The sequence below is a fragment of the Petaurus breviceps genome, unplaced genomic scaffold, assembly GCF_028583685.1.
Source record: "Petaurus breviceps papuanus isolate PSGF00001 unplaced genomic scaffold, PetGlider_PUasm1.0 90895, whole genome shotgun sequence".
NCBI lineage: Eukaryota > Metazoa > Chordata > Mammalia > Diprotodontia > Petauridae > Petaurus > Petaurus breviceps.
The window spans coordinates 27,096,872-27,108,457 of NW_027187372.1; the positions used below are offsets into that span (position 1 = coordinate 27,096,872).

General features: G+C 48.1%; 1 protein-coding gene across 1 annotated transcript; it reads left to right on the forward strand.

Moving 5' to 3' along the window:
• Window positions 1-2,690: 2,690 nt before the first annotated feature.
• On the forward strand, window positions 2,691-7,028 carry SHISA4 (shisa family member 4). Its single transcript, XM_069074560.1, has 5 exons — window positions 2,691-2,904; window positions 3,333-3,504; window positions 4,378-4,511; window positions 5,948-6,115; window positions 6,354-7,028. Exons 1-5 carry the CDS (start codon window positions 2,826-2,828, stop codon window positions 6,398-6,400), a joined length of 600 nt encoding a protein of 199 aa, XP_068930661.1. The 5' UTR covers window positions 2,691-2,825; the 3' UTR covers window positions 6,401-7,028.
• Window positions 7,029-11,586: the final 4,558 nt, after the last annotated feature.

Consider the following 11,586-nt stretch of genomic DNA (forward strand, 5'->3'; position numbering starts at 1 on the left):
ACTGGAGTGACCACAGGTTAGATTCCAGGAACCAAGAGAATGGGATTTTGTTGGAATCCAGGGTGGGAAGAAGCTGGAGGCAATCTGGAGGTAACAGACAATGGAAGATTAGGCTAGGTTAAGAGAAACAGGTTTGGGAATGAAAAAACCAGATTAAGTGGGAAAATTCAGGGAGAATTCAAGGTGGGGGTTTCCCAGGGCCAAGGGCTCCCGGGACTCAAATTCTTTGGAGGTAAAGGGAAAAGGTCTTGGTGTGGGCTGGTACCCCATCAAAACCACCTCTAATTCAATAAGCACATTTACTGGAATGATGGTTGGAACAGGTTGACTACAAAAAAGGAACCAGCAACTTAGTAACACAAATTCATAGTGTGATGATGCTGATTACACAACAGAAATTATGAATATTGAAAAGGCAGGAGGGGTTCATTAAGGGATCAGGTACTATGGTTTGGTGGTCAAACATCCTGGTCATGCTGCTTTCTGATTGGTTAGCTACTGTGGTCCTGTCTGGTCAAATGGATAGTTAGGTATTGTGGTCCTGTCTAGGGTTAAAATGGATGATACTAATGTGGTTGAATGCAAGGACACACCTGTTCAGGTATGTGAATTGGATCTGGGGGTAGTGACTCACTAGGGTGACGGACTGGGGGCTTTGTTGTTAAAGTCAGATTGTGTGCTTAAATCAGGACATGGCTACTGTTCAGTGGGGCCCATAAGGAAGTTAGAATATTAGGATTTATTAGGATTCCATCAGAGGTGTAATTTCCCTTTTTATCTCTTTTAATTAGATCTATTTTAGCTTTGACTTTGTATGTGCTTTTTTCATTAGTTGAAGCATAATAAATTTTACTCCAGCCCTTTACTTTAATTGTGAATCTCTCATTTTTAATTGTGTTTCTTGTAAAAAAAAAAAAAAACATTATCTGATTCTGATTTTTAATACATTTTGTTCTCTGGTTTATGGGTAAATTAATCCTATTCACAATTAAAGTTATATTACTAGTTGTGTATTTCCCTGCTTCCCTCCTATTTTTCCTCACTATTTACCCTTCTTGACCTATTTACCCTATTCCTCCTCCTGTGTCTAATTTACTTTTTTTTTTGGAGGGCAATCAGGGTTAAGAGACTTGCCCAAGGTCACTCGGATAGTTTTTTGTGTTGTGTCTCAGGCCACATTTGAACTCAGGTCCTCCTGACTCCAAGGCAGGTGCTCTGTTCACTGGGCCACCTAGCTGCCCCTTCTAATTTACTTTTAACCACTGCTTTGCCCTCCTATTTCTTCATCTGCCCACCCTTCTAAGAATCCCTCCCTTATCTTCTCCACCCACCCTCCTAATTTTTAATCTTCATACATTCCTAAAAGTTCTTCTCCTATCCTGTCCCCTCTCACTCTTATTTCATCACCAGCCACCTTGAACCTTGTGTTGTCACTGGACTCTTGATGACTCTGGTGGACAAAGTGAAGCTGAAGACTGCACAGCTCTGCCTCGATCAAATCCAACTCATGAGCAAGTCAGGACGTCCATCACCCTCAAGATGTCATTGGTCCTCTTCCAGAAAGAGAGAGGAACAGCCGCACTGCTACTTGCCAGAGGTGATACGAGCCATAAATGGAATTGGAGCCCAGATCTTCCAGTCTCCAGCTCCAGTACTCCATCAACCACACCAAACTAGCTCCAGTATATGTTAAGAACAAAAGAATTGGGCCCTATAGCAAACTAGGGGTGGAGGGAGATCACTTTCCATTTCCTGGAGGAGGTGGTGTTTGAGCTTTAATAATGAAACCCACAAGGATGCTGGCAACTGATACATGTCCAGCACTTTTAAGATTTGCAAAATACTTAATATACTTTATCTCATTTGATCCTCACAAAAACTACGTGAGGGTGAATGCTTTGAGAGCATTAAAAGTACTATGATTATAATTACTATTATTAAGGATATCCCAAAAGATGTATTTTTAAAAAATGATATACCTTCAAAGTGCCGTTTTTCCCATTGTCCAAAACATGACCAACTCTAAGGCAAGCCCCAGCACTGTATCAGCTCTGTGGGCACAGGGATGGGGGTAGGGCTCTGCCTTAGCAAGCCAACACAGCTGGCAAAGCAACAGGGCCCTGTGAGGGCAGGGAGACACAATGCAGCTCTGAGCAGCCTCTCAATGGCAGTCTGTGTTCTCAGGCTCTGTTAAGGGGGACCATCCCCCAGCCCCTTCTTTCCACTTCCCTCTAGGCCCCTCCCCATGCTGGACACACAGCAACCGGGGCAGCCTCGGCCACTCATTACTCTAGTGAAGGTTGGCACACCAGCCTGAACATTCTGAGATGGCCCCAGGACTGGGGATTCTGGCTCTTTCCTTGATTCCCATGGCCAGGTGAGGACGGACTAGGGGCCGGCATCGCTGCAATCCCCTGAATGAAGGGCATAGCAGGCATAAGGAGCAGGGAAGAGGGTTGCCCAGCTGGATTCAGGAGTGGTCCATATTATGTAGGGGATGCGCAGTGCCGGGGCCTAAGGTGGGAAACGCCAAATGGGGGTTAGTGGTGAGTGGCCATTTGCAGGGGCCGATAGCACCAAGCCGGCAGGGGCAGGGTTACCCAGGCTAGACGGCTTCCTTAGGCCCTCCCCTAGAGGGGGCGGGAGCAGGAGCTGGAGATACCGCCCGCCGTCCTGCCCGCCCGCCCGCCGTGGTCCCAGCCCTACCGCAGCTTCAGCGGCTCCGGCTCCCGCTGGGCTGTGCTCCTCTCTCCCAGTTCTTTCCTTCTGCCTCCTTCCCCGTGGCAACCCCAGCACTGCCCTTGCCCCTGTCCTTGCCCCCAGTTATGTCGCCTCCGGGGCTGACCTGGGCCCCAGCGCAGCAGCTAGCTGGAATATTGTTCTTCATCCTGTTGGCTCCTTTGGGTAAGGGGTGGGGGTTTGGAATGGGGCCGGCTTAGGGTGGGGAAGGAAGAGAGTGATGGGATGGGGGAAGGGGGACATAGGACCCAGAGGGAGCTCCTGGGGGAGGGAAAGACAAAGAGCTATGGAAAAAGACCCTGGAATATTGTGGGCCCTGGGAGGAGAGATGGTGACTGGATTTCCCGGTGGAGGGAAAGGGTGATGGGATTGGAGCTCATGCAGTTGGACCCCAGACTTGATGCCTGGAAAGTGGGCATGGGGTCAGATGCCAAGGAGTGAGATCTCATTGGCAGTAGCTGCAAAGGGGTTGGGGGTGGGGAGTTCCGTGGCTGCCAGCGGACCAGTGGGGACTGGTATCCACAAGCAGTTAGAGGGAGTAGGCTGGAAGAGGGGCAAGCATGGTGCCCACTGTGTGCCTACTGTGTTCATAGTGTTGGCAGATGAGGACTGCCTGTGGTATCTGGATGGGAATGGTTCGTGGCACCCTGGATTTGACTGTGAATTCTCCTCTTTCTGCTGTGGGACCTGCTACCACCGTTTCTGCTGCAGAGATCTGTCCAAGCTCATCACTGAACGGCAGCAGAAGCACTGTCTGGCCTTTAGGTGTGAGCTCCCAGCCCTTTTCCTCCCAGCCTCCTCTTTTAGTCTTCCCTTTCTGGCCCTTACTTCCTCCCCTTCCATCTCTTTTCTCTCCAATGGCCCTGTCCCTACTGACTCTTCTTCCTCCCTCTTCCCGCTGCCATCCTTTGCTTCTTTCTACTTCCATATCGTTATGTGAAGACCAGGAGGCTACCTTAGTAACCACAACTAAATGGTTAGTTTCTGGGAATGAAAGTCTGGACTCCTGGGCTTCATATAAGGAGTCAGTGCTGCATAATACAGCACCTGGGGCTTGGTCTGGTATGGCCCCCTAATCTCCTTTCCTAGAGCCCTATTGGGGTTTTTTTCCCCCAGTCTAACAAGATTCCCAAGAGAGATAAGGTATCGGTGGAACTCAGATGATGCTCTGTCCTCTAAGCTAATGCTAGTATGAAGTAAATGCAGCAAATCAATGAACAGGTTGGAGTTGTACCATGCACAATCTTTTCCTCCAGTCTCTCATTAGCTCCTAAGAGCCATGGTACACCAAAGAGAGTATGGATAGAAAACTAACCCCAGAAAACTACAAGTCCCAGGATGCCCCAAACTTAATTGTCTAGATATCTGCTGGCTCACCATGGTAGGGAAACTAGGCTCCTGTCCCTGGGGAAGAGCCACAGAATAGGGCCCTTCTTTTCTGACCCCAGCTTTTCCTCCTCCTCCACCTCCCCCCAGGGACTCTTAAGTCCTGGCTAGAACCCAGCACAGTATGTCGGAACCTATAGTCTTTATGGCTACAATGACAAACCAGGATAGCATCCATCTAGTTGGAGACCCAGGTGTCCTGGCTCCTTTCTACACGGGCTGGAGGTTGACGGGGCCTTACTGTGCTCATAGCCCCAAGACTATCGCGGGTATTGCCTCAGCTGTGATCCTGTTCATTGCCGTGGTAGTCACCACCATCTGCTGCTTCCTCTGCTCCTGCTGTTACCTGTACCGCCGACGCCAGCAGCTCCGGAGTCCCTTAGAAGGTACTTACTGGTAGGGGGTGCCAGGAGCCCACATGGGCATAGTGGGATACAAGGTGGGCTAAACTGGGCATGAATGTGTGTGCACCAAGGTTTGGAATCACTGGGAGCTTTACTGTGGGGTGGACACTTTACTGCTTATTTACATTTATATATATATATTTTTTTTTGGAGGGGGGAAGGCAAGGCAATTGGGGTTAAGTGACTTGCCCAAGGTCACACAGCTAGTAAGTATCAAGTGTCTGAGGTTGGATTTGAACTTGGGTTCTCCTGACTCCAAGGCTGGTTCTCTATTCACTGCACCCCCTAACTGCCCCTTTACTGCATATTTGAAAGTTATGTAATAGAGCATGTGAATATTAGGTGATGTGTCCAGGTTGGATGTCACATTTTTAGAATGTATCAGAAGAGCAAAGTAGCCGATGTCATGGGATCAGTTAGAACTCAAAGCAACCTTAGAAGTCATCTAGTCAAATGCCCTCATTTGTAAAATGAGGAAACTCAGGTCTAGAGAGGTTGTGACTTATCCAGAGTCACACAGGTAGGCAGGATTTAATCTCGGCTCCTCCTGACTCTGAAGCTATATCTATCTATACCTTCTATCTACCATACTATGCTGCTCACCCTGGCAGGTGGGACATGCGACACCATGGAGATGTGTGGAGGTCACTGTGAGTGGCAGGGGCAGGGCCTGGGGGATTTCCCCCTTGGGCAGCTGTTCTGGAGTTTATGATTTGAGTTTGAGCTTTTGCTCTCCCTTTCCCAGCTGGTATTCCCCAGGTGGCCTGTTCTCAAGGACTGAGGACTCTGAAATCTGAGCCCCCTCTAGGAATTGTGCCCTCCCTGACTGGGGGAAAGTGTCTGCTCTGTAAACTGATCTGCAGCAGCCAGTATCTGAGGCCAACCCACCACTCCCCACTCCATGTCTCTAGATATGTGTCTGGAAGCAGAGGAGCTAGGAAAGAAGAAAAACAGGGGATGGGGTATGAATCCTGGAGCCTGCCCAATGAGGGTGAGGCAGGAATACCACTAAGGTGCTGTCCTTGGTCCATTTGAAATAGAGGGGTCTTGATCCCACCCTGGGCAAATCCCTGTTCCTTCCCTGGCCCTTATCTTTCTCACCTATAAACCTAGAGGATCAGACTGAAGGATCTTTTAAAAAAAATTTTTTTTGAGGGAGGGAGGCAAGGCAATTGGGGTTAGGTGATTTGCCCAAGGTCACACAGCTATTAAGTGTGTCAAGTGTCTGAGGGCAGATTTGAACTCAGGTCTTCTTGACTCCAGGGCCCATGACACCACCTAGCTACCCACCCCCAAACCCCCGACCAAATGATCTTTGAAGTTCCCCTCCCTTCTTACAGTCTTACTCATTCAGTTAATAACCATTTATTCAGTATTCATTCTGTGCCAAGTCTAACGTCTGTCCTTTGTCTCTCTAGTTCAAGAGATCCCGATGGCAGGCATTCCCATCCAACCGGTGTATCCATATCCTCAGGACCCCAAAGCTGGCCCTGCACCACCCCAACCAGGCTTTATGTACCCGCCCAGTGGCCCTGCCCCCCAGTATCCTATGTACCCAGCTGGTCCCCCAGTCTACAATCCTGCAGGTAAGAAACACTAAGCCCCTCTCTTGTCTTCCAGTAGAGAGCTCCTGACTCTGCTTGGACATCTTCCATCCTCCCACCTTCAACCCTGAGTCTGGTTTCCCAGTTAAAAGTTCCTTTCTCATGAGCCTCTGAGTTCCCCATCCACGTTCCAACCTGGCTTAGCCTCTCACTTCCTTCCCCCAACCTGCCAAGGAAAGTTTGTTTTCTTGTCACTAATTCAGTTTCTTTTTCTTTTCAGCTCCTCCTCCCTATATGCCATCACAATCCACTTACCCTGGGGCCTGAGGAACCAGTCTGGTATTTTTGCAGCCTTGCCTCTAGGCATCACTCGATCTGAGGCACACCCTAATTTCTCCACCTTGTTCCACTGGTGGGAGAAGAACTTGCAGAAGGACCTATCCATGTGCATTGAGCTTCAGACCAAGGACAGATACTTTGATTTGGGATGTGCTCCCTGGAGACATGGAACAGTCATAGGACACCTTATTGGGAAGGGATTTTGGGGTAGGGAGGTTGGTGGAATCTTTTTAATGTAGGGGGAAAAATATGAAGTGTTGAGAAGGAAAGCATGGTGGGTGAGGGCACACGCCACACCCTGGTAAGTAGCGCCACCTTCAGTAGGCCTATTTGCTTACCCATGTCTGCTGCTATTTCAGTCATCACAACTCTGCCCATCTGGGTGGAGGTGAAGGTGGAAGAGGGCCATGTCTATCACTCACCAATCATCCTTTTACACCTCATTCTTCTCCCTTTTCTCCCACTACTGCCCCATAAACCAGGGCTATCCATACAGATTAAACCTGTAAATATGTAACTCTTCTAAATCCTAACTTCAAGATCTTTGAGCATGTCCTTGGCTAGCAAAGATACAACCCAAATCTATCCCCAGTTGTCCACCCTGTGGATACTTAGACGTTGTGCCTACTTATTCTGGTTTTCCTGACTTGGGTGGGCATACATTAGCCTTACATTCCCAGGGGAGATATCTCTCCTCCCAGGGAAGGGGCAGGGACACCAAGGCAGAGACATCAGTAATACTCTGACCTCCAAGGTTGGTATAAAATCAGTTGGGCAGCCTGGCACCAGCCCCAGCTGTGGTTGCCAACAGAGGTACAACTAAGACCTTGCTATGCCAGAGAAGGGCATAAAACCTCTCTCTGGTTGTTCCCTGGTACTGCTGCTTTTGGGTGGGTAGGTAGGAAGGTTGCTATGTAGTTGTAGAGATGACTCACTTAGGGGTAGGAGGAGCAGAAAGCCGAGACTCCCAAGGTTTTCTCACTCGGGTTTGCTTATGATTTTCCTGGAATGATATGAGGGTGGGTGCTGTGAGGAACCCAAGTTGGCAAAGGAAGCTCAGACCCCAGAAGTGGGAACCAGAGTATCAGAGAAGGTGAGAATGCTATCTCTTCTTGCTCCCCTGGGTCTTAAGAAGCTCCCAGGCCTTCCACCAAGGTGGCATGGCTCCCGTTTGCCTTTCTTGAAGACTCCATCCTTTGCTGATGCCAGCGCCCACCTTCCCCAGCTTTGCCAACTGGCCCACAGATGCTTCTTTCTCTAGGCAGAGGTGGGGGTGGCATGTGCTCAGTTTTTAGGCTCCTAAACAGAAGGAATGTGCTAGGAATCTGATAAGCAGTTCTCTCACCTTAGGCAGCCACCTAGACATCATCCTTAGTCCCTGTTCTCCAGTACTCTGTGTTCCCAGCCAATTCTTGATTCTCTAAATTGCTGCGTGACTTTAGCTCAGGCATTTCACATCCTCTGGTCTTCAGTTTCCTTCTCTGTAAAATGAGTTCAGGATATATCTCTTAAGGTCTCTTTCCAGCTCTAAGATTCAGTGGAATGACCAAGAGAACCCCGTGTCTATACAGTCCCCAGAAACTTTTCTAGGAATACAAGACAAGCCCCTCTCCAACAGGGCCACAGTCACACAGTTGGGGCAAGAGGTGTGTGTGTGGGGGGAATTAGTTCCTGAGATTCTTTTTATTCAGGTGGATAAAAAAAAATATTGCCAGCCTAGTCTCTCCCAGCCCTGCCCCAGTCTTATCTGTTGACACACTTCCAAGAGCCTCTTCTAATCTGGCCAACCAATGTCACTACCTGGTTTCTTCTCTGGCCTGCCATCCTCATGGCCTCATCCCTTAGCTCCTTGGTGCCAGGTCCCATCCTCCAGCCCTGTATTGTGCCTCACTCTCTGCTAGCTCTCCCCTCCCCCTTTCACATCCCCTCTGCCTCAGGCACCTCCGCCTATCTCAGTCTTTCAGTGAGGTCCAGTTGAAATGGGAGGCTGACCTTTTGGAGGTAGAAGTCCCACATCTGTGCCAAGGTACTGGGCACAATACCCAGGGCTGCTACTACTCCTCCTAGCACTGAAACAGTCTCATCAACCCTGCACACTCCCTGTGGTGGACTCTCAGTTCTTCAGACAAGTGTTCCTGGGCTTGTGCCTCAGCAAAGATGGAGACAAGGTTCTGCCCATTGTGAGGATGATGCTCCCTCTATAACCTCCCCTGCCTCAGAAACCCCTCTCAAGAAATCCTCAGGGGGAGGCCAGGTAGCACAGCTAGTAAGAGCACCGGCTCCAGTGTCGGGATGACCTGGATCAAATCCGGGCTCAGATACTCAGCACCACACCCAGAAATAACTGGCCGTGTAACCTTGAGCAAGTTACTTAACCCCTATTGCTTTAAAAAAAAAAAAAAAAAGAAATCCTCAGGCTTCCCAAACAGTTCTTGAGCCTGCCTGGAGTTGGGTTCCTATCCATCAGTATAGGGTGTGGAGCTCTGCCCACAGCTCTGCAGCTGGCTTTCTCAAGGCAGGTAAGGTGATGTGAGATGCATACTGGTGGGGCCTCTGATGGGCCAGGCTTGACCTCAGATGGCCCAACTTTCATATACCTGTAAGCACAGAAGCAATCTAGTCAAGGTCAAGGGGTACTGGGCCTAAACTCTGCATCCCTTTTTTAGATTAATAAAATGGAGAGCTTAGGTAGGCAAGTGGACTAGGGGGAGGAGCCTTCTGGGTTTTTTTTTTTAAGCAATCGGGGTTAAGTAACTTGCTCAAGGTTACAGGACCAGTTATTTTTGTGTGCCAAGTATCTGAGGCCAGAACCGATCCCAGGTCTCCCCATGCTAGGGCCAGCACTCTTACTCACTGTGCTACCTGGCCGCCTCTAAGCAATTGGGGTTAAGTTACTTGCTCAAGGTTACACGGCCAGTTATTTTGTTTGGGTATTAAATATCTGAGCCCAGAACCGATCCCAGGTGAGCCTTTTGTTTTAACAAGAACACATACATTTTATGTACAATGTAAAATGATATCCAATATCTTTAAATCAATAGCCTGGGTCTGCTTACTAAAAATAATAGAACTCCAGCAATATATCTCATATTGGTCTCCCATATGGCTCGAAGCAGAGGGAGACAGGTCCTAGTGAATGCCACTCATTTATTTTCCCAGCATGGTGTAGTAGTAAGACTGATGAATTTGGGTTCAATCAGTCAGGAAGGGGCATTTATTAGGCACCTACTATGTGCCAACCACTATGCTATAAGTATGTGAAAAATGTGAAAACAAAAATGAAACCATTTATGCCTTCAAAGAGCTTACATTCTGTGGACAGGGACAACATGCCCACACATATATAAATAGTATGTAATTTGTGTAGCCAGGTAGGCCACTGTGTAGTGCTAAAAGTAAGAGCCACTTGGATAAAGGAATGAATCACTAAGTAATTGAAAAAAAGTCCAGCTCCCAGGTCTGCCACATACTATAACCTGTGTGACTTTGGGGAAATTACCTTCCTTGGATTTCAGCTTCATCATTTGCAAAATGAAAGTTGGGGTTGGACTAGGTGGTCTCTTAAGGTTTAAACCTACTTTAAACCAATCATGCTATAATTCTAAGGATGACTAAGCACTGTAAAAATAGAAGTTGGCAGAGAAGACAATTACCCAGAACAGGTCTTTGGTACCCCCTAAATGGTATGGGAAAGAATCCAAGAGCCACTATCACCACTCCCTGTACTCTATGAATGATACACACAGCCATAACATCCCTCAATCTCTCCCTAAAAGTCCACTAATCCTTTCCCCATCATTAATAGAAATCTCCAAGGGACAGATTGTAGCAGAATGCAGCCTGCTCTGATACAAATCCATCCATAATTTTATACTCACTTGTAATGGTAAAGAGCTGAAGGGGACAAAACCCTTCAACCAAGAAGAGTCAGCACAATGGAGACCCCAGCAGCATGAATTCCTCATGTACAATTCCCAGGTCCCCAGATGCCCCCTCTCAGAGCCTGCCACTTTACAAGGATGGGTAGGCATTGGGTAGATCCTGCAGCCCTCAGCAGATGAAGTCTTATTTAGGGTCTAGTATATTAAACAGTTTAATCCCCAGAAAAGGAGATGAGAGGCACAGGCAGAATCGTGGGGTATTTACAAAAATAGATGCATGAACTGGGGGCAGGAGGGGTGGGGGTAGGCGAGGTGAAGCAGGTATTTACTTCCGGTCTTCATGAAAAGATCCTGGCCGGGGCTTGATTGGGACCAGCACAGTAGGAGCACCAGCAATAGTGATGCATATTGAAGGAGAAAGAGAAGACTAGGACCAGAGGACAGAGAAGAGCACGGAATGGATCACAGATTAAAGTTGGAAGGACTAGAGATGCCTCTGGGTGGCGCAGTGGACAGAGTACCCAGTCCCGAGTTCAAATACGATCTCAGACGCTAGCTGCGCGACGCGGGGCAAGTCATTTAACCCTATTTGCCTGGCCTTCCTCTGTAAAATAAGCTAGAAAAGGAAATGTCAAACCACTACAGTATCTTGGCCAAGAAAACCCCAAATGGGGTTACAAAAAAGTCAGGACCGGGAAAAAAACATCAAAACAACTGAACAAGCCCAACTAGATTAGATTCACTTTACAAATGAGGAAACTGAGTCACAAGACTCGCTCCACGTCGTGCAGGTATATCACAGAAAGGACTTGAATCGGGATCGTCTGACTCCACAGGCAACGAAATAGGAAAAGGGGAAGGAATGGGAAGACATTGGATAGACAAGAAAAGGGATCGGGGTTAGAAAGAAAGAAACGAGCACAGGAAATTGGAGAAAGGACACAAAGAAGGGGAGATATAAGAGAGAATATGAAAAGGAAAGGGGGAGACAGAGTCGTGCTGCTTAGGGCTGGGGAAGCTGGGACACAAGAGATACAGCTAAAGTTGGAACATGCCCTAGAGTGGGAGTCAGAGAACATTTTCTAGAGTAGCTGTGACTCAGGTTAAGTCTTTGCACAAGCTGCTTTGGGTCTCATTTCGCTATTTACTTTCTTCCTGGTACAAAGCACGTTCTTAATAAATCCTTCTTTCCTTCATTTTCTCATTCCTTCTCTCCTTCCTTCCTCCCCTCTCTTTCTGCCTCCCATCTCTCTCTCTCTCTCTCTCTCTCTCTCTCTCTCTCTCTCTCTCTCT

Excerpts from the sequence above, each read along its gene's own strand:
- SHISA4 (XM_069074560.1), top strand. The coding sequence starts at position 2,826 with ATGTCGCCTCCGGGGCTGACCTGGGCCCCAGCGCAGCAGCTAGCTGGA. Across the intron at positions 3,505-4,377 it reads AAGCACTGTCTGGCCTTTAG|CCCCAAGACTATCGCGGGTA; the intron begins GTGTGAGCTCCC and ends CTGTGCTCATAG. Across the intron at positions 4,512-5,947 it reads GCTCCGGAGTCCCTTAGAAG|TTCAAGAGATCCCGATGGCA; the intron begins GTACTTACTGGT and ends TTGTCTCTCTAG.